The sequence below is a fragment of the Saccostrea echinata genome, unplaced genomic scaffold (genome assembly GCF_033153115.1).
Source record: "Saccostrea echinata isolate AGI-Se365-2 ecotype Australia unplaced genomic scaffold, CSIRO_AGI_Sech_v1 ptg000072l, whole genome shotgun sequence".
In the NCBI taxonomy this organism is placed as follows: domain Eukaryota; kingdom Metazoa; phylum Mollusca; class Bivalvia; order Ostreida; family Ostreidae; genus Saccostrea; species Saccostrea echinata.
Genome location: NW_026889821.1, coordinates 1,932,461 through 1,960,000, shown reverse-complemented (window position 1 = coordinate 1,960,000; position 27,540 = coordinate 1,932,461). Strand labels below are relative to the sequence as shown.

The window sequence follows — 27,540 nt, the reverse complement described above, 5'->3', positions numbered from 1 at the left end:
TGTATGCATTGAATACACTAGTAAATAAAAGAGGCAAACCCTAAGAAAACCAAATCTGCACTGCTCGAAATTGTCCTTACTAACTAGTAAGGTTCATGTAATTCTAATCAGTCGTGATGACAAACTGTTTTCGCAGTATTAACGTCAAACAAGAGGCCCATGGGCCACAATGCTCACCTGAGTAACTTTGGCCCTACTGTTCTTCAACAGATTTTCCTCCATGTAATACCTATTGTGGCCCCATCCTACCCTAGGGGAGGGGGGTCATGATTTGAAAAATATAGAATCTACACTACCCAAGGATGCTTCCACATAAATTTCAGCTTTTCTGGCCAAGAGGTTCTTGAGAAGAAGATTTTTAAAGTTTTTTCCTATATATTTCTTTCCATATATTTTAATGCAAACTTGGGATTTCCTATTGTGGCACCACCCTGCCCGGGGGTCATGATTTGAACAATTTAGAGTCTACACTACCCCAGGATCCTTGTATGTGAATTTCAGCTTTTCTGGCCCAGTGGTTCTTGAGAAGATGTTTAAAGATTTTTCCTATAAATTTCAATGTAAAATTTTGATTTCCTATTGTGACCCCACCCTCCTTTGGGGGGGGGGGGGCATGATTTGAACAATTTAAAATCTACACTACCCCAGAATGGGTTCACATACGTTTCAGCTTTTCTGGCCCAGTGGTTCTTGAGAAAAAAAAAAAATTTCAATGACCCCACTCTATTTTTCTCTTTTTTTGATTAACTCCCTTTGTAAGGGGGCTTGGCCCTTATTTTAAAAATTTAAATCCCCTTTACCCAAAGATGCTTTGTACCAACTTTGGTTAAAATTGGCATAGTGGTTCTCGAGAAGAAGTTGAAAATGTGAAAAGTTTACAGACGGACAACAGGAGACCAGAAAAGCTCACTTTAGCTTTCAGTTCAGGTGAGCTAAAAAGTTCAAAAATGGCCAAAATTCCCAGAAAAAAAAAATGGAACCAGATTTTCCTGTATATGTGCTCATCTCCACTTCATGTCTTTAATAACTAAAAAAAAAAACTCATGGAATTTCTTTCAATGGTTTCAGAGTTGCAATGACCAAAAAAAAAGAGGGGTTGTCACATTAGAACATTATACCCCTGCAACTTGTAGAGTGGATTATAAACATAGAATTACCAACATAGCTAATATTACTACCATAAATCTGTTGTCTGTGAAATGTCAATTTCCAACATCTAATTAATTCCAAAGCATACCAAAATTTTAAATAGTGTAATTTTGAAAAACTAAATGCCATTTATTTTATTGAGCAAGTCTGCACTCGATTTTTTTCTCACGGTCTACTTTAATGAAACAAGAACCTATTCTGATAAGCAAAAGCTTAGAGAGATTATAAAGGCAGATGAACAGGCTGATGGACAGAAAAGCCAGTACCATATAATAACGCATGTAAAAGACTAATATAAAAAAAGTGTATGTTACAGTGCTGGTGAAAACATACAAAAAAGGAAGAGAATTATAGGAATATATTACGTATTTATAAATCAGATCAAGAATTCATTACAACCTATTGATAAATGTATTGTTCCAGTATATCTTTTAGTGTTATATACATTGTTTTTGCTTCTAGTTCTGTTGAAGGATGGTAATTGTCACAAATGACATCAAGAGCTTCCTTAGTGTCTTTATCCAGGTCATTTTCAAAGCAGCATTGGTCCTTAAGGAACTGAAACTTTTCATCGTTAACATTGATTTGATGAATGTAATTTCGGCACTGTGGATTGCCTGAAATAAAATGACATAATTATTAAATAACAACATGTTTTTCCATATAAAATACATTTCATACCATACCATACCAATTTCAACTGAACTCCATGTGAAAGTATTATTTTAATACCTCATCAGCAGTGGAAATAAACCCATTCAATAAAATACCAGAGAGAAACTACTGGAGAGAAAGAATGTTGACACTCTATTTTGAAACCCTCATCAAAAGCATGGTACAACAATCTCAACAATTATTTCCACTTTATACACTTGAAAATTAATTTAGTTTTAATGGGAAAACCCCAAAATTATATTAAATTATTTTCATTATTTCATGTCATTTATCAACATTAATTTACATAGTTTTAAATGAGACTGGATGTTTATACAGAAGAATTAAATGAGTAAATCACTGCACACAGAACTTCTCAGTAGAAGTCATAAATGCATAATCATAATATAAATCATAATGCAGTGTTTGAGTGACAGCCTAAAAATCAATGCCTCTATTATCCGCGTATGAAATTTTGTGTCTAAAATTGGCGCCCTTTCCCTTAAATTGTGACCTCTCTCTCTCTTTCTGTGTATGTGTGTGAGAGAGAGAGAGAGGGTGGGTGTGATCTTTGTTGTTGTTCTCCTCTGTCAATGCACTTTTCCCAAACTGTATTGTGCAATTCTTATGTATTCTAAAAAATTACATACATGAAATTAACTGACCTAACATTTCTGGAACATGATAAAGGAGTTCTGGAATCCCAGGAACAACATCGCCTGTTTTTTGCTTCCTGATTCTATGGTAATTCCATGCCAATTTCACCTCCTCCAATTCTTTCCTGATAATTTGCATGTAACAATATTGAACTAATGTTCTGAAATAAAACATGGTTACATTAGTTTTTGGGGCTTCAAAACTAAATGCACTGGTTAAGAAACATTCAATAAAAGATCACGAATTTTCTTTAATGATGAAACCACACCTTCTAGGGTTATAGATTAACATAGTAATTGGGCAAAACCACATAACAACAGAGGATATTCACAAATAAATTTTGACATGGCAAAATACATGTACAGTATATGCATGTACTGTTCACCACAGGTATTCTCTTTGGTCAAAATGGCTAGTATTTAGAATAAGGAATTTGACAATCTAAATACACATACAATTAACTGAATTGGTAAGATACAAGTGTACAATGCCTTGAATAATGTTGCAGTTTGTAACAGCCTGAATATTATACACATTCCATTATTGCAAGCAATCAAGGGTTACCGTTGAAGGTCAATGATTTCTAATGTACACAAATTTCAATGTTACCCCCACTGACATGCAATATTTAAACATTTTCATATGAAAACAGTTGGATTTCTTTGGAAAAAAGGGAGAGAATTGTAAAATATCCAGTTAATGGAAACATTCATGGATGAACAGCCAGCCTACATTGTTGTTGTTTTTCTTCTATGTCAAAAGCAAACTTACATATGCAGTTTTTCCCCGATTGTAAAATGGCCATCCTTTTCCAATTCCTGAAAACAATAACAAATTTTTAAAGAAAAAAAATGGAAAACAAAAAAAAAACAAAAAGAAAACAACATCGGATTTCTTACATAAAATGATAGAAATCTCATATTTAACCTTAAAATGATGTATCCATCGATCTGTACATTTCCCTCGTAAAATACCCCACCATCTCTCAATCCTCTTAAAAAAATAAAAATTGAAAATTAAAGTTAAAAATTAAAGATAATTAAAGAGTTATACTGATAAACTTCATTATAAGTCCACATCCATTTTATTTTTTTTCAAAAGGACAATATTTTCAAGATCAAACTCAGTAATTATCAATATTTAAATATTTTACAGCATGCAAATTCATCTTTTGTGTCTCACAATTACAAAACTTAAACTGTCTGTACATATGAGTAAAACAATATTTAAAAGTATTCTACCTTAAAAAGGAAAACAAAAAATTGAAACCATTTATGAACAAGAGGCCCAAGGGCCTTAACGGTCACCTGAGTATAATACAACAATTTAGAAGTTAAATACACTGATAGATGAAGCATTGTTGCCCTAGCCCCCCCCCCCCCTCCTCAAGAACCCCAAAAACTGAGGCCATATATTTAAAAATTTTGGAAGAGGCATCCTTGATCCTTGTCTATCATAATCATGCACTTAGTTTGTTTAAATAATCTCCAGTAGCAGAGAAGTTTTTCAAAGAATCAATGCATTTTCACTATATAATCAATAGAGCCCTGCCCTAACACCAGAACCCCTGACCCTGGGGCCATGAAATTCACAATTTTTGAAAAGGCATCCTTATGCGTTTAAATAGTCTCCAGTAGCAGAGAAGAAGATTTTCAAAGAATCAATGCATTTTCACTATATAATCAATACAGCCCCACCTTAACACCAGAACCCCTGACCCTGGGGCCATGAAATTCACAATTTTTGAAAAGGCATCCTTATGCATCATAACCATGCACTTAGTTTGTTTAAATAATACCCAGGAGCAGAGAAGAAGATTTTCAAAAAATTAAAGCATTTTTACTATATAATCAATAGAGCCCCGCCCTAACACCAGAACCCCTGACCCAGGGGCCATGGCTTTCACAATTCTGGAAGAGGCCCACCTCCTCATCATAACTACGTACTTAGTTACTTTATTAAATACCCAGGAGCAAAGAAGAAGATTTTCGAAGAATTAATGCATTTTCACTATATAATCAATACAGCCCCGCCCTAACACCAGAACCCCTGACCCTGGGGCCATGAATTTCACAATTTTGGAAGAGACAGTCTTGCTCATCATAACTATGTACTTAGTTCCTTTATTTAATACCCAGGAGCAGAGAAGAAGATTTTCAAAGAATTAATGCACTTTCACTATATGATCTATATAGCCCCACCCTGGGGCCAGAACCCCTGACCCTGGGGCCATGAATTTCACAATTTTGGAAGAGGCACTCTTGCTCATCATAACTATGTACTTAGTTCCTTTATTTAATACCCAGGAGCAGAGAAGAAGATTTTCAAAGAATTAATGCATTTTCACTATATAATCAATACAGCCCCGCCCTAACACCAGAACCCCTGACCCTGGGGCCATGAATTTCACAATTTTGGAAGAGGCACTCTTGCTCATCATAACTATGTACTTAGTAACTTTATTTAATACCCAGGAGCAGAGAAGAAGATTTTCAAAGAATTTATGCACTTTCACTATATGATCTATATAGCCCCACCCTGGGGCCAGAACCCCTAACCCTGGGGCCATGAATTTCACAATTTTGGTAGAGGGCTCAATGCTTATTACAATGATGCCAACAGTTTGACTGCTTCATGTCCGGGAGTAAAGAAGAAGATTTTTAAAGATTGCATTATTTTTGGTGGTTTTAGCCCCACCCCTCAGGCCCCCGGGGGGCAGGGACCATGAAATTCACAATTTTTGTTTCCCTTCACCCATAGATGCTATATACCAAATTTGGTTGAAATTGGTTGAGCGGTTCTAGAGAAGAAGTTAAAAATGTTCAAAAGTTAACGCACGACGGACGACGCACGACGACGGACAAAAACAGATAGCAATAGGTCACCTGAGTGACTCAGGTGACCTAAAAATAAAACCAAACCTTAATACTTGAATCAGAAAATTTGGCCCAGAACGCTCCTGACACACAGAGAGAATAATGTTTACTGTGATACAGACTCAATAAACAAAAACTAAATCTATGAACTCAGACAGACTATTAATGAAAAACTTGCTGCCTTCCTTTGCACATTCCTTTCATGACAAACTTTAGGATAATTGTATTTAATTTTAAATAACCTCTGACCCTGCATCATAACTTTTACATTTTTCCTTGCTTCTCCTACCCATACAGTCACTTAGTTTCCCTGCTGGGTGCCTAGTAGTAGAGAGGATTATAAATGCAGCTTCATTTCATTTCCACCCTATAGCCAGAATCTTTGACTGTAGGACCGTAACTATAAATATTTTTGGTAGATGCTTCCATGATCATTCTAAACATACACTCAGATTGGATGGTATGTGGCAAATAGTAAAGATTTACAAATAGTTAATGCACATTCACTACTAGTATATGACCCTAACACCAGAACCCCTGACTCTGGGGCAATAAATTTCACCACTTTGATAGAGACTCCCTTCCTTATCCTATCTATGTACTTAATTTGCCCAATAGATACCAAGAAGTGGAGAAGAATATAATAATTTTTATATTCACTATATGACCAATGTGCCCCACCCAAACACACAAACCCCCATTCCTGGGGCCAAAATTTCAGACTTTAATTAGAGGCCTCCTTGTTCATCATAACAATGTAGTAGTTTCTCTGCTAGATGCCATGGAGTAGAGAAGAAGATTTAAAATCATGCATCAATTTCTACAACTTTTTATCCAAAATCTCAGCTCCATTGGGGTTGGAGATAATGAATTCCAGAACTTATATTCCTTTTCCTCTATAGATGTTACCCACCAACTCTAGTGGAGATTGGCTCAATAATTACAGAGGATAAGTTCAGCATGTAAAAATTGATAATGGACAACAGACAAAGACCAATGGCAATAGGTCACCTAAGTGAATCAGATGACCTAAAAATGCAAGAAAGACATGGGTATATTTTGAAAGAAAAATCTATAAACCTGATTATGTGTTGATTTGCCATAAATAAAGGCTTTTTTGCAGAAAGAATCTTCATCATCTTCTCTTAAGAAGTTCTGGATGGCTGCTACAGTCCCATTCTCTGTTCCTTTTTAATAAAAAGTAAAGTATCATTTTTTTAAGGAATTATTTCACATTTATCTTAAATAAAAGGCTGCTGTGTCAGGGACCCTTTCACAAAATGGTGTAGACTTTGGCTTAATTTATTCTGACTCAGGTAAGTGAATATTCATACAGGCCTCAGTTGCGTTTCTGAAAGCGACTCGTTTGGGTTTCAATGCCTTAAACTGTGTTCCTCTCTGCTGAATACAAACCTTGCATACATCATACTTTATTTTGTTTGGAGGCTATGATTATATGTGAGAATTCAATTTTCCAAATTAAGGTACCTTTACACATGGTAAATATATAATAAAATGTGTATATCATTATGTTGGTTCAGTATATATATATACATGATAGTAAAATTCAATTCATTCCTTTTTTTTAATTAAGTGATACATTTTCAGAGAAAACACAGAGGATCCCCAAACAGAAGTGGAGGTTGAAAAAACAAAGTACTGTAATAGCACTTGAACACATTGCAGCAGAAAAGGAAGCACAATTAAGGAAACAATGCATAAAAATGATTTTCACTGGTTATGTTATATTGAATTTATTATTGAATTGATAGCACGGTTTTGACCCTCACAATGTAGGTTTATCAGGGGAGTGTCAGTTTTGACAACCTGGGACAAACCTTAGCACTACACCTAATCAAGACAGTTTGTTGCACAAAAGCATGAAACAAAATTAACCAAATGTTTGTGCTGCAAAGTTTAAAACAGCAGAAGGCAATATTTATTAAATCAGAAATCTAAATATATAAATGAAATAAAACTAACCTGCATCACCCCTTACAATATGTGGATATCCTGAAAAAAAGAGGTAAATGATCATTTTGTTTTAAAAATCATCAAACATTTCAATAAAATTGGAAAGGTCATCTTTATCATAACAATATGAAACACAAATGAGTATTTATCTGCTTTTACTTATAAACTTTTGAAAGAAATTCCATTAGCACTTACAATTACATTCCATTTTTTTTAGGAGAACATTAAAGCATTACCATTAACTTGTTCTAATGTGTTTATAAAATATGCTGCAATTTTCTTTGGGTTTTTATTACTGATTCCTGCTTCGCACCAAAGCACGTAGCGAGAAAACCTAATAAGAAAAGGAAATTAATGAACATTTATCTAAAAATCCTGAAGTGGTTCAAAAGTTAATCTGAGAAAATTACAATCACTTGTTGTATACAAGATTCATAGTGTTTCATAAATGTTTTCCTAAAACAAAAGGCTTTAAAAAAAAAACAGTTTACCCATCAATACAGCCACAGATGTGTATTCCGTATGGACTCAACTTATCATACTGGTCTAGAAAAAGAAGATTTATCCCACATTAATATTTCTTGAAATACTGTTTAACATAGATCACAGGCTACAGGTTGCCACTGCAGTTTTCTTTTTTTAAAGTTCTTTTATCTTTATATATAGAAAGATAAATTAGCAAGCCAATTGGCCACTTCTTGTCTGGCCTCTCCACCATAACAAACAATGTTATGTGCCTGCTTGCTTAAGGATACAAGATATTTAAGGAATCACTGTCTAGTTAGTAGAGTATGCCAGGGCATCAACGATAGTGGGAAACGTGGGATAATTTGCATAATGGGCGAAGCCCGTTATGCATAAATTATCCCACGTTTCCCACTATCGTTGATGTCCCTGGCATACTCTACTAACTAGACAGTGATTCCTTATATTTCCATTTCATAGTGAAATAAGATTGTGAATTTAGATTTTAAAAGTGTAGACTAATAGATTTGAATTACACGAGGCCTCACATGTCAATTTCAATAGTCCCCGCCCACTAACGTCAAACACAAAGACAGTCGCACGAGAATTACATGCATATTAGGCCTTCTTACCTCCTGACCTTTCGCTTGGTGAAATTTGCATTCCGGTGGAATCATCAAGAAATCAACTCTCCTAACTTTCAGAGTTATCACAGAGAAAACAAATAGAAATGGAAATATTTATCTTTTTACCCTTAAAAATAAGTAGCATCTACCTGCATATATATCAATCATTTTCATCTATAATTAAGGATGAGCATATGTTTCAGTATACCATTGTTAATTGACAAAAGTATCATCTTAGACCATCTTTGTCTCAGAGGGCTTTCATCATGTACACTGTGCAATCCAGCCAACTAATATAATTAATTTACAATGACCATCAATCATGCATCCAGAGATCAAAAATTACAATCCTCCATCTTCAATACAGCCAAACACGAAATATCCTTAATGTTTACTTTTAAGGCACTTGATCAACATGTATGTTTAAGAAAATAGGTTGGGTGAGGGGGAAAGAGAGAAAAAAAATAAGAAAAACTGTCTTGGGCTAATTTGATATTTACCTATATGCCATATCCAATTTGGACCTAAAAAACAAAATGGCAAGACTTTGAAATCACATCGACTACATAAAACCCCTCCATTTAATGTTGTATAGTCATATGCTTAAAAAAACTAAAAATCAGAACTTGTCTCCCTTACATTTACCATAAAGAAAATGTTCAAAGCATAATAAAGTGCACAAACACACACACAAGACATATACCTACCCTCCCTCACACACCCTATCTCTCACACACACACATGTAGTTAAATTTAACCTTTACTGAGGTACTGCCTTCTTTTAAGTTTATTGCCTTTCCTTCTGGACATTCCTTTAGGGTCTAAAGTGGTCATTATTTCTCGTACCAGTTTTCTGAAAGTCCAAATATTTTAAAGTGGATACATTTATTATCATTAAATAACTTATTTAACATATGCAGATAGTATAATACCCCATCCCCTCCATCCACACTATCCTGTTTGTACTTGCACCTTAAACTTAATGAATAGCAAGCATTCTGAGAGTACTGCACAAGCAAGAAAATTCTGATGAGAATACATGTATTTGTAAATTTGTTTTCATCTAGAATTATTCTGAGAATTAAACCATACAGAAATTTCCTTCTCTATTGGAGGAAGGTCTTAGTTCCTAAGGAATGAAACTACACATAGTTTCATGCAAACTGCCTTTTTTTTCATTTGCACATTCTATCAGTTATTTTGAAATTATATAATATATGAGGACTGATGTGAACTGTGGAAACGACAAAGAAGGAAAAGGTCTTTTCAAATATCTTCACTATAATTTAAACCATTATAATAATGTAAGAATAACACAAATGCCTAAATGTATACCTGGTAATTGGAAAATGTGTACTGCATGTGCATTACCTGGTCGTACTGTGCGAACACATAAAAATCCAATTTAATTAGAAAGAAAATAATTATTTCACTTAATGTTTTCTCAAGAATAAATTCCTTGAATTCATTGAATTGCAATATTGAATATAAATTTTAAATGATCATGAGCATCATGTCTATTTGAAGGATAAACCTGATTGGGAAAATGAGAAGTTCCAAATACATGTAAATAACTTCATCATATGTTTCTCATTAGGTAGTGACACATCAAGTTTCAAACCAATTATCCACACCATGTCAAGTAAAAATTGTGGAAAAACAAATTAGGGATTAAAAACAGCTAGTATGTATGTAAACAACAAATATAAATTACCTTCTAACAATGTATCCATAAATAAATCTCAATCTAAAGAACACATCGGATACACTTCTATCTGGCTTTAGAGACATTTCAAGCTGCAATTAAAATCTGTGAAATTATTTCATAAAAATTGATTTTTTTCATTTTAAAAGGTAAAATAATGCTTTGAAGTGACTAAATTTTAATAATTTAATAATATTTAATTGCAGTTCCATAACTAATCACAAAATTTTCTAAATAAAATTACTGAAAATGATTTAACTTTTACCTGCTTTTACTAAGCAATTCAAGAATTCAAAGAAAAAATACACGTCATTCAAGCATCAAACTTATTTGTTGGGGGGAGGGGGGTTATGATAAATACTGTATATTATTCATGCCAAAGTAAATGTTTACGAAATAATCAATATTTACAAATTACAGACCATGTACTATCATATATTAGCATGCATATAATGAAAGTTAACAAATTGCTATAAGACATAAAAGTTACCAGTATAGCTTGTAAAATATCATCAAAATTTGTAAGTTGCGCAGATCCTCTCCTGTTGTTTAAGTGTAACTTGGGAATAACTTTCCTCTTTAGATACTCAACACTGTAATAAAAATGATCCAACAGGAACAGATCTTTTAATTTTAATACACTGTAATACATGAACAATATTATAATCCATTCAAAATTTCCTGAAATTTATTTATTTATTGGCATGGTTTTTTTTTATCAAATATAAAGGATCTGCATGTAATTCAGTGTTGAAACAATTCAATATTATATTAAAATGGTTTAATTCCTTCATGCAAAACATTTCTTGCATAACTACATTTAGAAATTCAACAAATATTTCAAATTGTACTTGTCCAAAAATATATTAAAAGTAGAAAGTCTGGGAAAAGAATTACCTGTAATGTTGATTATGTTTTGTTTTCAATAAAATGGCAATTTCTTTATGTGGCAAACCAAGTCTATGATAAAACTCAATATACGATTTTAAATCTGCAATAAATTGTACATAAAATTATTGGTAAGTTCTTAAATTGCTGTTTGTTGTTTATATACATGTATATAGTTAATACCACATTTTTCTCTTAAGAATTCAACATGGCATAATCATTAATTGGTAATGAAATATTATAAAGGAAAACAATAGTTTCAAAATGTTACCTTCATTCATTGTCAATATTTTCTTATTTCTAATATGAAACTTAGAGAGAAGATCCTGAAAAAAAAAAAAAAAAAAAACTTTAAAAGAGCTGTACATCAGTTGACAGTTTTTGCATCAAATGCAGCAGATATCTATATTCAGATGCACACTGATAAACCAACTGCATTTCAAGAAAATATATATATATATATATATATATATATATATATATATATATATATATATATATATAAATTAAACTTCCATGTAAATTAGTTGAATCTGATTCGTCGAGAAACATCTGTTAAAAAACACCATTGCCCGCTGAATAATGAAGCCACGCCCTCCAGCGCAGCAAGTCAACATTGCTTGACAACGGGTGATATTCCAAAAAATATGGACTGCTCAGAATTTATGCTTGCAAGGTTTAATGTAATATGTATGTGTATAAAACATTCAGTATAATATAATAAATATTGCCTGTAGTTGAGTGTAACATTAAAAATTTTCACCCCTCGAAAACCACCATCAACCTCGGCTGCGCCTCGGTCGAAAATGGTTTTCTTGGGGTGAAAATTTTCAATGTTACACTCAACTACATGCAACATTTATATAATAACCAATTTCAAGTCCTACACAAACCATATTCATTAAGATAATATTTTTAATGACACACAAATATTACAGGGCACAAACACAATTACAACAAGACCACAGTCAAGCTAAGCATTCTCTCATGCAAAAATTTAGAAATGTTGTTCAAATGTGTTCTATATATTTTCTAATATAAACCTACTAAAAAGCAAAAACATTTCTCTCTTTTTGAAATTTTGAACTGGTTAAGAGGTCACATTTTTTAGGTCACAATGATCATCAGACAAGCTTATTGATTGACTGATACATTGTTACTTAAAACACTGTTCATACTTTTGAAAGTTATAAACTGCAATGTTAAAATTTCATCGGGATATGAAATTTGTTGTTATATGAACAAATCTTCTGAGAAGACCTTCATGTTTCACAGGATTTGACCGACCAAGTTTATATCTCAGTGAACTTTTTAATAATTGTATTTATTTATTATGTGAATAAAGTTAAATCATTGGTTCTTTGTGTTCGCTTGTTAACTCAGACATATATACCCAATATCTGACATCTTAAATAATTCACCCATAACTTTGGATATGAATAGGGCTTGACTTATAAGATTGCTAAAGAGGTATACAAAGTGAAATGATTTTAAGTGCTGGGATTTTTTTTAAATTTTGCCAACAAGCATTTTGTATGCTTGTAATACATAAGTAACACACCCATATACAGTTGAACTTTGATATCTCGAACTCCGATATCTCGAATACCATGGATATGTCGAAGTGATGTGGAAGTCCTAACCACATGTTCTTTAAGTATTTCATCCTTGATATCTCGAATCCTCGGATATCTCGAATTTTGTTCTCAGGCTCATCAGGTTCGAGATAACGAAGTTTGACAGTACATACAATCAGCAATGATTCCATTGCAATGAAATAATAATAATTTGCATTATGAAAGACACAATGATATTTACAATAAATTTAATAACAAATGTAATGGAAGTTACTTGTTATGCAAAAGGAGCGGCCAAATTACCACCCCCGATAAAATATTCCAGTTAACGATACTAAAATCCAAATGATTACAAAAAGTATTTCAATGCTGCAGATATATAAGTAATAATTGTAATGTAAATGGAGCGGCCACATTACCGCCCCGATAAAACACTCCAATTACAACACTAAACTGTTCATGAATACAAAATGTTTTTCAATGTTACATGTCTATAAATGTAATGCAAATATAATGCAGCAGCCACATTACTGCCCCCAATAAAACAATATAAACATTTAAAACTGTTACTAGAGGAATACATATTTCAAAGGTACCGGTATATACATGAAGAGGGATTTTTTTTTTTTACGTCTGTTACAAACAGGGTTTATATGATTTGCGTTTATATGCAATATCAATGCACAAATTTGCTGTAGTTATCAATGCAAAATAATGCCTTTTATTTGTCCTCTTCTTGAGTTTGTGAGACTACAAATACTGTCGGAAAAAGTTACTGTGACAGTTTTATTTACCTCAAAGATTGTTTGAACAGTTGTTAATCCATCTATACCAAAATATACATCACATCCAGACATGTGCACAGCAACTGTATACAACTTGTCTTTTTCTAAAGTAACACTGTTTGCAAAAATAAATGAAAATTCACACTCCTCAGTCAACTCTTCACGTATTTTTTCCTTAAGGAGAATATTTTCATCACAAGATAATGACACTTCAACTAGAAGTGAGACATTGTAGTTTCCATACAAAATGATGCCATGAAATTGTATATTTCTATTTACAGAAAACACAAGTCTATCACCATTCAATTCATCACATTTCCAAGTATTGCTTGGACTTTTTGAAAAAAATCTAATGATCCTAATGTCCTCCTCTGACACACAAGCACGAGATTGAAAAGCTGGACCAACTGTGTCCTTACAAACACTCAATGAATTCAAATACAACATAACTTTCATTGCAAAATCATCACTAATTATGTTTCTATAAACAACATTTTCAATAAAAAAAGTAGCAGACATTCTACCAAACCTGATATTTGGAACAATTTTCCTCCAAGTTTCTGAAACGTTTCTGCATTCTGAATTCATCCACTTTACTATCAACAAAAATAACTTCTCTTCATGAATACATAATGTATTTCGTTCAAGCAGCAAATTAATCAAATCTACAGGATACTGAAAAAACATTTCATTTGCAGGACTATTTGATAAAATGTCTCTGGCAAATTTGTCAATGTATAACAATGATGATAGCACAACATTTTTCAAACCAAATTTGTGTGCAATATGTAAAACAAGCAAAGCTTTATCAAAACATATGGATTGCTGAAGAAAATCTAAACATTTCTCAGACAAATCTGAAACCATGTAAAATTGAGCTGCCTGTAACATATCTTCAACATTCTCAAAAGATAAATCAATCTCATGTTGGTACAGAAATTCTATCACAGATCTTGTTTGTGAAGGCAAGAAATCATGGCAAATAACTGTCCTTTTTGATTGCTTGGGGTCCCAGTTTTCATTTAAACATGTTCTAAACCAATCGCTGCCCAATATGAGCACTGTCCTGTGTGCACCCATGATACTTCCATCTGATAAGGAAATTTCTAAATCACACAGCTCTTGCTGATGGAAGGCTTTAACAAGTTTTTCACCAAGTCTTGCCATTACAGCTGTGATAAAAGTCAAGATATTCCTTTAGTCTAAATAAATGTCATTTGTTTTTGTATGTCTGTTTCGAGCAGTAGTTATAACTCTGTGTGTGTGTGTGTGTGGGGGGGGGGGGGGGGGGGGAGGGAGGGTGTGTTTGTGTGTGTTATTGGACAGTTCTTTGGCAATAGAATGCCAAACTGAAAATACCATATTTAGAATGAAATGAGATGTGACAAACATTGGAGTTTTTTGTTTAATGGTGTACACTTAAATAACTTGCTAATAAAAAAGTTTGAGTCAACCATGACATTTTCAAAAAAAAAAAAGACCTGTGTATAAAACAAAAACAAGGCCCAAGCCTTGTTTACATAACTAACAATTGTGATCACTGCTTCTTGCTTGTAACTTGCAACTTACTTTTGAATTTAGGTTGACCATTAGTCTAGAAATACCAATATCAATACTTAAAAGAAAGGAAAAATAACATTTTAATACTTCCACTTCAAATCGCAATCAGGCCCCTTTCAGTTGTTCCATCAGCACATGTTTTCTCTTTTTCAAAATACTGAGGCATTTACCTGTCTCAATTTGTCATTGAGCAAATATGTTACCAGTTCTATAAATACTGTATTTATTGCAGAGTTAGATCTGCAAATTTTTCAAATAATCTTCTACCTTCATAACATGAATTCTTGCAATTTTTCAAAGCACACCAATATTTCGCTCACATTTTAGAATTTCAAGAACTAGGTCAAAAAAAAAAGATAGTATTCTGAAATGAACTGTAGAGGGGTATATTTACTTACTACTAAGTTCCCCATGTACATGCATTAACAGTATTTGTGACTGACCTCCAGTATTAATGTAATGTACTCCTCATCAAGGCCTCAAGTAGGTTTCTTCGCAAAGTTTGCTAAATGGATCCTCTATGAAGCTAAAAGTACATGTATATATTTATATATGGTAATTAAGTGGTTACAAGAAGCAAGATCATTGTTTAAATGCTGGACAAAAAAATTAAATAATTTTCTTTAACCAGACCCTCACCCCATATCTCTCAATTGAACTGTAATGTGATGACTGTTGATTTAAATTTAATTATCAAAAACTTTATATTTGCTCATTTGTAATTGTTCACTTAAAATAATATTTATTTCTTTTGTTTATTCATTAAGAGAATCAATTACAAATAAAGTCCCATGTACAATGTGCAATTTTCTGGCTCTACCCCCCCCCCCCTCCTACAACAACTTTATGATTTTCAAAATATATGACATCTCATCTCTTCTAAGTTACTCACCCCCTCCCCCCACCAATAACTTTATGAATTTCAAAATACATCTGTCAACATCTCATCTCTAAGTGAGAATTTACCAAAACAAAATTGGAGAGAAACTTAATGTTGTTTTACTTCAGAGGTTCTTATGACAACTGTCAAAAATATACAATGCACATGCATTTCTTTCTAAAATCAACTTTGTTCTTTCAAAAAATTCAAAACATGCAGATATTAATGAATGGGGTATTACAAATCACTTCCTACATCTTGATTGCAAAATATTTAAATAACAAGTTTAAAATAGATGTTTGGTTTTGACATAGTCTCTAAAAAGGAAAGAAAAAATAATACCGTATAACGGGTATTTTCTGCGGTTGGAAATTTTTGCGATTTAACCCCTAAAAGGTAGCAAATTAATTTCTGCGTTTTCAATTTTTGCGGTTGCATTATACCGCAAAAATTTATTTACGGGGTATGATCACTAAACTTTATGAATTATCAGAACCCTGCCATGTTTACGTTTTATAAATTCATTAAGACATATTGATCAAAGGTGCATGAGAACTAGTCTTTGTAAAAATATGTCGAGTCCCAATTGAAATAAATTAATGCAGCATCAGTCCCCCGAAGCAACAATAAAAATCTTTATTCTAACAGACGTCTTATGCGATCTATAAAAATATTTAAATATATAGCTAATGATAATAAATGCATCCAAGCCATATTCTAAAATACACTTATAGTTAATTACTATCAAAATTAATTTGGTGTTTGTATTTTAAGCTTAAACAAACATTGCATAATTTAGTATAATTCTAAAGTTGACGGTTAAGAATCACAGGTACCATGTGCATCGAGGCGTAACTAATCCTGTCAGTCGTCTGCATTGGATGACATTCACGAGACAATCAAGCCGCATTGTGTATACAAGCGGTAATTATTGTCTCAAGATCAAACACAAGATTGAAAAAGGTGTTTTAAAAAAAGCTACCTCGTGTTGTTTGCAGCTATCGGAGTTTATACTAATAATTGCATATACAGTGTAGGTACAAGAAAAGATATTTATTCAATTGATATTATTTACAGGAAGATTTCGATTCCATATATTTTGAACAAATCCCGACATCTAAAATCGAATTTCGATGACACCCGAATTTTTTAAAAACCTTGCGTTCCAGATATTTTTTCTGCGTCTGGAACGCAGGTTCTTGCGTTAATGAGAACCTGTCAGACATACGCACCACTTATCATAATTGCATGTATAAAATATCTGAATAAATATTGAAAAATATTTTGCGATTGTAATTTTTGCGGATTTGTCCTATCCGCAAAATTCCGCAAAAATTGGACAACGGCAGAAAATACCCGTTATACGGTATATATACATAGAAGGATGAAGCCTCCCCCCATCCCGTGCACACTCACCCCCAATTCACCACAAAGTTCTATATTTGAATGAGAGTTAATTTTTTTTATGTATTGTAAAACAACTTGATTCTAAATGTCACATAAAATACCATATGCCTTCATGTTCAAAACTGCATATAAAATAAAAGAGTCTGTGCATTTATTTTAATTGTATACAATTTATAATTTGAATTTCCTTGATGAAAAACTGCAGAATGCCTTTGAGTGTTGGAATGCTGTTCATACAATTTATTCAAAGGAAAAATCACATAAAATAAATATTTACAACATCAAACTAAGGTATTCATTAAGATTTACAAGGGAAAAATCACCTATACTTACCTAGTTAGAATAATCTAACTGTGTCTCGGGACAAGCCCTCACCACAGTTAGAATACGTCCCATATACTTGCAATGTAGCAAATCGGAGTGGATCCACTCCGAAATGATTTTGAAGAATACAAAAGGAGTTGCACTGAAAATAACTACCAAATTAATCATAACAAACCTTTTTGAGATTGTATATGCCTTTTAACCTAAATAATAATCCATATAAATACGAAAATTCAACTCATTTTCTCAACGTTTTTTCCTCGCTTCAAATTTAACGCCATGTTGACATTCGGAACTCTCTGGATTGTTCATAGAAAATGCACAGAGTTCGAGTTATCGCCCGTGTTTATTTTGCTACATTGCGAATACACGGAATGAATTCTATCGTTAAACCGGGTCCGTAGGACAATATCGTTTTAACGATAGAACATTCTATCTAATACTTACCTTACAAACCGGGAGGCTGGAACCTAATACACATTTTAGCGGTACTGTTTTTCAATGTTAGGGAAGCAGTTATATATTACGATACTAAAGTGAATGTTATTTTTTGAATAGCTTAATAAAGCTATATGTAGCTTTTTCTTGCTATACACCTAAAACAAGAAATAGTGCTGCTTGATTCTGGTTTATATCATTCGTGAACATTTAGAAATCATCAACCCTAAAAGACATACAGTCTCTATAATATTTTATAAATCTATTGGTATAAAAAAAAATGACTTTAAGAGAAAATAAGATTAATAGTTATGAATGTTAATTGAGATTCAACATGTTCAATACAAAATGAAGATTTCACTCGAATTTCCTCGATCATGAGAGACTCGCTTCAGTTTTGGGAGAAAGTAAAATAACTGCACAAACTCAGGTATAACTTACATCAAAAAACAAGAATTCTTCTCATTTAATGAGAGTTAGTTACATTAAAACAAACAACAAAGAATATTATTGATATATTACTTACATCAAACGTAATGATCACGACTCAGACCTACATCAATTTGAATGTAATGACCACACCGCATCCGCGTCCTTAGAAATCTTGGCCAAATCTCGATCTCTTGAAATCTTGGCCGGCCAAATCTCGATCTTTTGAAATCTTGGCCGTTCATCTCGTAGAAGCTTGGGAATTAATGATCGAGGTCACCCGAAATCTTGGCAATGTACAGGGTCGAGGGTGTACATGGCCAGGGTTATCATGGCCAGGCCTATACGGCCAGGGTACGCGAGCAAAATGGCCAGGCTAGGCTATGTATGGTAGAGGGTTATGGGGAACATGGCCACGCCAAGACATTATTATGCAAGACCAGGTTGAACATGGCCAGCCAGGATAGCTAATCGTCGAATGCAAGATGCATGATAATATACATGGCCAGGGTGAAGATGGCCAGGCCATGTTTAGAAGCGTGGGATAGGCATGGTGCGAACATGGCTAGGCCAGGGTAGTACATGGCCGGGCTAGGCTGTGTATGGTCGGGGTAAACATGACTAGATGGGATGGCCATGCTGCAAACATGGATCGGCCAGGTTGTATACGGCTAGGCCATGATGATAAAGCGTGGGGTGTCCATGATGCAAACATGGGAAGGCCAGGGTAGAAATCATGGGTGGCCAGGGTTAAAACTATAGATTATATAGACCCTGACCCTGGGGGTCCCCTATGGCTTCAAAGATGGGAAGGCCAGGGTAGAAATCATGGGTGGCCAGGGTTAAAACTATAGATTATATAGACCCTGACCCTGGGGGTCCCCTATGGCTTTCCATAGGAAAGGGCCGATATTCGGACGTAAAATGGGTGTAGAAAAATCACTGCATGCCTATCCCACGCTTCTAAACATGGCCTGGCCATCTTCACCCTGGCCATGTATATTATCATGCATCTTGCATTCGACGATTAGCTATCCTGGCTGGCCATGTTCAACCTGGTCTTGCATAATAATGTCTTGGCGTGGCCATGTTCCCCATAACCCTCTACCATACATAGCCTAGCCTGGCCATTTTGCTCGCGTACCCTGGCCGTATAGGCCTGGCCATGATAACCCTGGCCATGTACACCCTCGACCCTGTACATTGCCAAGATTTCGGGTGACCTCGATCATTAATTCCCAAGCTTCTACGAGATGAACAGCCAAGATTTCAAGAGATCGAGATTTGGCCAAGATTTCTAAGGACGCGGATGCGGTGTGGTCATTACATTCAAATTGATGTAGGTCTGAGTCGTGATCATTACGTTTGATGTAAGTAATATATCAATAATATTCTTTGTTGTTTGTTTTAATGTAACTAACTCTCATTAAATGAGAAGAATTCTTGTTTTTTGATGTAAGTTATACCTGAGTTTGTGCAGTTATTTTACTTTCTCCCAAAACTGAAGCGAGTCTCTCATGATCGAGGAAATTCGAGTGAAATCTTCATTTTGTATTGAACATGTTGAATCTCAATTAACATTCATAACTATTAATCTTATTTTCTCTTAAAGTCATTTTTTTTTATACCGATAGATTTATAAAATATTATAGAGACTATATGTCTTTTAGGGTTGATGATTTCTAAATGTTCACGAATGATATACACCAGAATCAAGCAGCACTATTTCTTGTTTTAGGTGTATAGCAAGAAAAAGCTACATATAGCTTTATCAAGCTTTATAGCTTTATTAAGCTATTCAAAAAATAACATTCACTTTAGTATCGTAATATATAACTGCTTCCCTAACATTGAAAAACAGTACCGCTAAAATGTGTATTAGGTTCCAGCCTCCCGGTTTGTAAGGTAAGTATAGTTGATTTTTCCCTTGTAAATCTTAATGAATACCTTAGTTTGATGTTGTACATATTTATTTTATGTGATTTTTCCTTTGAATAAATTGTATGAACAGCATTCCAACACTCAAAGGCATTCTGCAGTTTTTTTATCAAGGAAATTCGAATTATAAATTGTATACAATTAAAATAAATGCGCAGACTCTTTTATTTTATATGCAATTTTGAACATGAAGGCATATGGTATTTTATGTGACATTTAGAATCAAGTTGTTTTACAATACATAAAAAAAAAATTAACTCTCATTCAAATATAGAACTTTGTGGTGAATTGGGGGTGAGTGTGCACGGGATGGGGGGAGGCTTCATCCTTCTATGTATATATATTATTTTTTCTTTCCTTTTTAGAGACTATGTCAAAACCAAACATCTATTTTAAACTTATTTAAATATTTTGCAATCAAGATGTAGGAAGTGATTTGTAATACCCCATTCATTAATATCTGCATGTTTTGAATTTTTTGAAAGAACAAAGTTGATTTTAGAAAGAAATGCATGTGCATTGTATATTTTTGACAGTTGTCATAAGAACCTCTGAAGTAAAACAACATAAAGTTTCTCTCCAATTTTGTTTTGGTAAATTCTCACTTAAAGATGAGATGTTGACAGATGTATTTTGAAATTCATAAAGTTATTGGTGGGGGGAGGGGGTGAGTAACTTAGAAGAGATGAGCTGTCATATATTTTGAAAATCATAAAGTTGTTGTAGGAGGGGGGGGGGGGGGTAGAGACAGAAAATTGCACATTGTACATGGGACTTTATTTGTAATTGATTCTCTTAATGAATAAACAAAAGAAATAAATATTATTTTAAGTGAACAATTACAAATGAGCAAATATAAAGTTTTTGATAATTAAATTTAAATCAACAGTCATCACATTACAGTTCAATTGAGAGATATGGGGTGAGGGTCTGGTTAAAGAAAATTATTTAATTTTTTTGTCCAGCATTTAAACAATGATCTTGCTTCTTGTAACCACTTAATTACCATATATAAATATATACATGTACTTTTAGCTTCATAGAGGATCCATTTAGCAAACTTTGCGAAGAAACCTACTTGAGGCCTTGATGAGGAGTACATTACCTTAATACTGGAGGTCAGTCACAAATACTGTTAATGCATGTACATGGGGAACTTAGTATTAAGTAAATATACCCCTCTACAGTTCATTTCAGAATACTATCTTTTTTTTTGACCTAGTTCTTGAAATTCTAAAATGTGAGCGAAATATTGGTGTGCTTTGAAAAATTGCAAGAATTCATGTTATGAAGGTAGAAGATTATTTGAAAAATTTGCAGATCTAACTCTGCAATAAATACAGTATTTATAGAACTGGTAACATATTTGCTCAATGACAAATTGAGACAGGTAAATGCCTCAGTATTTTGAAAAAGAGAAGACATGTGCTGACGGAACAACTGAAAGGGGCCTGATTGCGATTTGAAGTGGAAGTATTAAAATGTTATTTTTCCTTTCTTTTAAGTATTGATATTGGTATTTCTAGACTAATGGTCAACCTAAATTCAAAAGTAAGTTGCAAGTTACAAGCAAGAAGCAGTGATCACAATTGTTAGTTATGTAAACAAGGCTTGGGCCTTGTTTTTGTTTTATACACAGGTCTTTTTTTTTTTTTTTGAAAATGTCATGGTTGACTAAAACTTTTTTATTAGCAAGTTATTTAAGTGTACACCATTAAACAAAAAACTCCAATGTTTGTCACATCTCATTTCATTCTAAATATGGTATTTTCAGTTTGGCATTCTATTGCCAAAGAACTGTCCAATAACACACACAAACACACCCTCCCTCACCCCCCTCACCCCCCCCCCCACACACACACACACACAGAGTTACAAATGTATAACTACTGCTCGAAACAGACATACAAAAACAAATGACATTTATTTAGACTAAAGGAATATCTTGACTTTTATCACAGCTGTAATGGCAAGACTTGGTGAAAAACTTGTTAAAGCCTTCCATCAGCAAGAGCTGTGTGATTTAGAAATTTCCTTATCAGATGGAAGTATCATGGGTGCACACAGGACAGTGCTCATATTGGGCAGCGATTGGTTTAGAACATGTTTAAATGAAAACTGGGACCCCAAGCAATCAAAAAGGACAGTTATTTGCCATGATTTCTTGCCTTCACAAACAAGATCTGTGATAGAATTTCTGTACCAACATGAGATTGATTTATCTTTTGAGAATGTTGAAGATATGTTACAGGCAGCTCAATTTTACATGGTTTCAGATTTGTCTGAGAAATGTTTAGATTTTCTTCAACAATCCGTATGTTTTGATAAAGCTTTGCTTGTTTTACATATTGCACACAAATTTGGTTTGAAAAATGTTGTGCTATCATCATTGTTATACATTGACAAATTTGCCAGAGACATTTTATCAAATAGTCCTGCAAATGAAATGTTTTTTCAGTATCCTGTAGATTTGATTAATTTGCTGCTTGAATGAAATACATTATGTATTCATGAAGAGAAGTTATTTTTGTTGATAGTAAAGTGGATGAATTCAGAATGCAGAAACGTTTCAGAAACTTGGAGGAAAATTGTTCCAAATATCAGGTTTGGTAGAATGTCTGCTACTTTTTTTATTGAAAATGTTGTTTATAGAAACATAATTAGTGATGATTTTGCAATGAAAGTTATGTTGTATTTGAATTCATTGAGTGTTTGTAAGGACACAGTTGGTCCAGCTTTTCAATCTCCTGTTTGTGTGTCAGAGGAGGACATTAGGATCATTAGATTTTTTTCAAAAAGTCCAAGCAATACTTGGAAGTGTGATGAATTGAATGGTGATAGACTTGTGTTTTCTGTAAATAGAAATATACAATTTCATGGCATCATTTTGTATGGAAACTACAATGTCTCACTTTTAGTTGAAGTGTCATTATCTTGTGATGAAAATATTCTCCTTAAGGAAAAAATACGTGAAGAGTTGACTGAGGAGTGTGAATTTTCATTTATTTTTGCAAACAGTGTTACTTTAGAAAAAGACAAGTTGTATACAGTTGCTGTGCACATGTCTGGATGTGATGTATATTTTGGTATAGATGGATTAACAACTGTTTAAACAATCTTTGAGGTAAATAAAACTGTCACAGTAACTTTTTCCGACAGTATTTGTAGTCTCACAAACTCAAGAAGAGGACAAATAAAAGGCATTATTTTGCATTGATAACTACAGCAAATTTGTGCATTGATATTGCATATAAACCCAAATCATATAAACCCTGTTTGTAACAGACGTAAAAAAAAAAAATCCCTCTTCATGTATATACCGGTACCTTTGAAATATGTATTCCTCTAGTAACAGTTTAAAATGTTTATATTGTTTTATTGGGGGCAGTAATGTGGCTGCTGCATTATATTTGCATTACATTTATAGACATGTAACATTGAAAAACATTTTGTATTCATGAACAGTTTAGTGTTGTAATTGGAGTGTTTTATCGGGGGCGGTAATGTGGCCGCTCCATTTACATTACAATTATTACTTATATATCTGCAGCATTGAAATACTTTTTGTAATCATTTGGATTTTAGTATCGTTAACTGGAGTATTTTATCGGGGGTGGTAATTTGGCCGCTCCTTTTGCATAACAAGTAACTTCCATTACATTTGTTATTAAATTTATTGTAAATATCATTGTGTCTTTCATAATGCAAATTATTATTATTTCATTGCAATGGAGTATATCATTGCTGATTGTATGTACTGTCAAACTTCGTTATCTCGAACCTGATGAGCCTGAGAACAAAATTCGAGATATCCGAGGATTCGAGATATCAAGGATAAAATACTTAAAGAACATGTGGTTAGGACTTCCACATCACTTCGACATATCCATGGTATTCGAGATATTGGAGTTCGAGATATCAAAGTTCAACTGTATATGGGTGTGTTACTTATGTATTACAAGCATACAAAATGCTTGTTGGCAAAATTAAAAAAAAATCCCAGCACTTAAAATCATTTCACTTTGTATACCTCTTTAGCAATCTTATAAGTCTAGCCCTATTCATATCCAAAGTTATGGGTGAATTATTTAAGATATCAGATATTGGGTATATATGTCTTAGTTAACAAGCGAACACAAAAAACCAATGATTTAACTTTATTCACATAATAAATAAATACAATTGTTAAAAAGTTCACCGAGATATAAACTTCGTCAGTCAAATCCTGTGAAACATGAAGGTCTTCTCAGATGATTTGTTCATATAGCAACAAATTTCATATCCCGATGAAATTTTAACATTGCAGTTTATAACTTTCAAAAGTATGAACAGTGTTTTAAGTAACAATGTATCAGTCAATCAATAAGCTTGTCTGATGATCATTGTGACCTAAAAAATGTGATCTCTTAACCAGTTCAAAATTTCAAAAAGAGAGGAATGTTTTTGCTTTTTAGTAGGTTTATATTAGAAAATATATAGAACACATTTGAACAACATTTCTAAATTTTTGCATGAGAGAATGCTTAGCTTGACTGTGGTCTTGTTGTAATTGTGTTTGTGCCCTGTAATATTTGTGTGTCATTAAAAATATTATCTTAATGAATATGGTTTGTGTAGGACTTGAAATCGGTTATTATATAAATGTTGCATGTAGTTGAGTGTAACATTGAAAATTTTCACCCCAAGAAAACCATTTTCGACCGAGGCGCAGCCGAGGTTGATGGTGGTTTTCGAGGGGTGAAAATTTTTAATGTTACACTCAACTACAGGCAATATTTATAATATTATACTGAATGTTTTATACACATACATATTACATTAAACCTTGCAAGCATAAATTCTGAGCAGTCCATATTTTTTGGAATATCACCCGTTGTCAAGCAATGTTGACTTGCTGCGCTGGAGGGCGTGGCTTCATTATTCAGCGGGCAATGGTGTTTTTTAACAGACGTTTCTCGACAAATCAGATTCAACTAATTTACATGGAAGTTTGATTTATATATATATATATATATATATATATATATATATATATATATATATATATATATATATAATATATATATATATATATATATATATATATATATATATATATATATATTCTTGAAATGCAGTTGGTTTATCAGTGTGCATCTGAATATAGATATCTGCTGCATTTGATGCAAAAACTGTCAACTGATGTACAGCTCTTTTAAAGTTTTTTTTTTTTTTTTTTTTTTTTTTTTTTTCAGGATCTTCTTTCTAAGTTTCATATTAGAAATAAGAAAATATTGACAATGAATGAAGGTAACATTTTGAAACTATTGTTTTCCTTTATAATATTTCATTACCAATTAATGATTATGCCATGTTGAATTCTTAAGAGAAAAATGTTGTATTAACTATATACATGTATATAAACAACAAACAGCAATTTAAGAACTTACCAATAATTTCATGTACAATTTATTGCAGATTTAAAATCGTATACAGTGGCGCCTCGTTTATCCGGACGTCTCCGTTCCCAACGAAAACGTCCGGATAAATGAATCGTCCGGATAAGTGAATCATTAAAAAAACAAAAAAAAAAAAAAAAAAAAAAAAAAAACCCTTCTCCAAGCATGTGTATATGCTCGTACTGGTATCAAATATGAAGGCAAAGGGGAAAAAAACTGATATTTTGGTTTAAACGTTTTATTTTTTAGCTTTATAAGAAGTAATTAAGTAAAAAAAATATATTAAATGATATTAAGTGATACTGGGCAATTTTATGCTGAGACCTTTTTTAACGCAGGGAATTTTATTCGCCCTCTCTTTGGCATGAATTCATGGGCTGAGAAAATTTTGATTTACTGTTGTATCATTTCACTATCTTTTATAATTATTGAAGCTCATATAATATGACAGAACTGTTCAGCATCATCATTGAAAATGTTCAAATATAAACTAACCCTGTATATTCCCGTATATTCTTTACACAGGGCTACTATAGTAACTGAACACTGCAAGCTAACTCAAACACGCGCAATCAGTGAAAGTATTGTAAACATTCAACATAAACACAAGCAATCTTCATGATTATCAATTATTTTTTTCTAAAGACCCTAGGTTTGATTTCGATCACAAAAAATACCTTGAAAAACGTAATCAACTTCTATACGTAACGCCAGTTTTATATTTCTTTTCGAAAGTAACGTACGTTTATAGACAGTTGTACATTAATATAGAAAGATATTTCTTTTCTGCCTAATGTAGAAAAAGCGTTTCAAATACATTTACGTTTTTAGAAATAGAAAATCATATTTAAACTAACAATCAACATGATCAAGACCATTACGAAATCGCTCGTTATTTATTGTTCTTTTTATTTACAACTCTCCAAAATTCTCATGAATTTACCGATGTATATACGGTTAGCAATATGATTTTGAACGGATTATGATTTAAGTAATGCACAGTGTAAGCGAAAATCTTCGAGTTTCATAATAGACGTACGTGTGATTTAATTGGGGTAAACACACGCTAATTATAGACGCTATTGTCTGTAGGTCAAAGGTAACCGCCTTTAAACTGACTGTATGGCCAATGTTTTTACAACAATTAACACTACTGCAAGATGAGTGAGAAAAAGCCGTTTCTTGAAAAATTACCGTCCGGATAAACGAGTCATTTTTCAATGAACTATTACGTTTTGTAGTAGAAATCGACCGTCCGGATACGGAACGCGAATTTCCGGATTAATGAGACAGAATAACGTGGAAAAAATCGGTTCCCCAAAAATATCGTCCGGAAGGTGAAGCGTCCGGATAAATGGCGTCCGGATAAACGCGGCGCCACTGTATTGAGTTTTATCATAGACTTGGTTTGCCACATAAAGAAATTGCCATTTTATTGAAAACAAAACATAATCAACATTACAGGTAATTCTTTTCCCAGACTTTCTACTTTTAATATATTTTTGGACAAGTACAATTTGAAATATTTGTTGAATTTCTAAATGTAGTTATGCAAGAAATGTTTTGCATGAAGGAATTAAACCATTTTAATATAATATTGAATTGTTTCAACACTGAATTACATGCAGATCCTTTATATTTGATAAAAAAAAAAAAAAAACATGCCAATAAATAAATAAATTTCAGGAAATTTTGAATGGATTATAATATTGTTCATGTATTACAGTGTATTAAAATTAAAAGATCTGTTCCTGTTGGATCATTTTTATT

General features: G+C 33.0%; 2 protein-coding genes and 1 pseudogene across 2 annotated transcripts; 1 reads left to right on the top strand and 2 right to left on the bottom strand.

The window, feature by feature from the left end:
- Positions 1–1,431: 1,431 nt before the first annotated feature.
- On the bottom strand, positions 1,432–18,881 carry LOC133176234 (uncharacterized). Its single transcript, XM_061311389.1, has 16 exons — positions 18,492–18,881; positions 15,360–15,442; positions 11,266–11,320; positions 11,004–11,097; positions 10,597–10,699; positions 10,116–10,198; positions 9,160–9,254; positions 8,902–8,925; positions 7,802–7,856; positions 7,547–7,644; positions 7,320–7,349; positions 6,417–6,523; positions 3,388–3,453; positions 3,232–3,278; positions 2,469–2,620; positions 1,432–1,766 (listed from the first exon to the last, which is right to left on the bottom strand). Exons 3-16 carry the CDS (start codon positions 11,273–11,275, stop codon positions 1,549–1,551), a joined length of 1,182 nt encoding a protein of 393 aa, XP_061167373.1. The 5' UTR covers positions 11,276–11,320; positions 15,360–15,442; positions 18,492–18,881; the 3' UTR covers positions 1,432–1,548.
- Positions 13,273–14,523, bottom strand: LOC133176277 (BTB/POZ domain-containing protein 1-like). The gene has a single exon (XM_061311420.1). It carries the CDS (start codon positions 14,521–14,523, stop codon positions 13,273–13,275), a length of 1,251 nt encoding a protein of 416 aa, XP_061167404.1.
- A 3,417-nt stretch (positions 18,882–22,298) lies between the features above and the next one.
- LOC133176283 (kelch-like protein 7) lies at positions 22,299–23,549 on the top strand (annotated as a pseudogene).
- Positions 23,550–27,540: the final 3,991 nt, after the last annotated feature.

What these genes read in the sequence shown, in the direction of transcription:
- LOC133176234 (XM_061311389.1), bottom strand. An exon ending in AAATTGGATATGGCATATAG is followed by an intron (nt 7,857 to 8,901) that starts GTAAATATCAAA and finishes TTCTTTTTCTAG; the next exon opens with ACCAGTATGATAAGTTGAGT. An exon ending in GATGGATACATCATTTTAAG is followed by an intron (nt 3,279 to 3,387) that starts GTTAAATATGAG and finishes TATTGTTTTCAG; the next exon opens with GAATTGGAAAAGGATGGCCA.
- LOC133176277 (XM_061311420.1), bottom strand. Translation starts at nt 14,523, where the DNA reads ATGGCAAGACTTGGTGAAAAACTTGTTAAAGCCTTCCATCAGCAAGAG.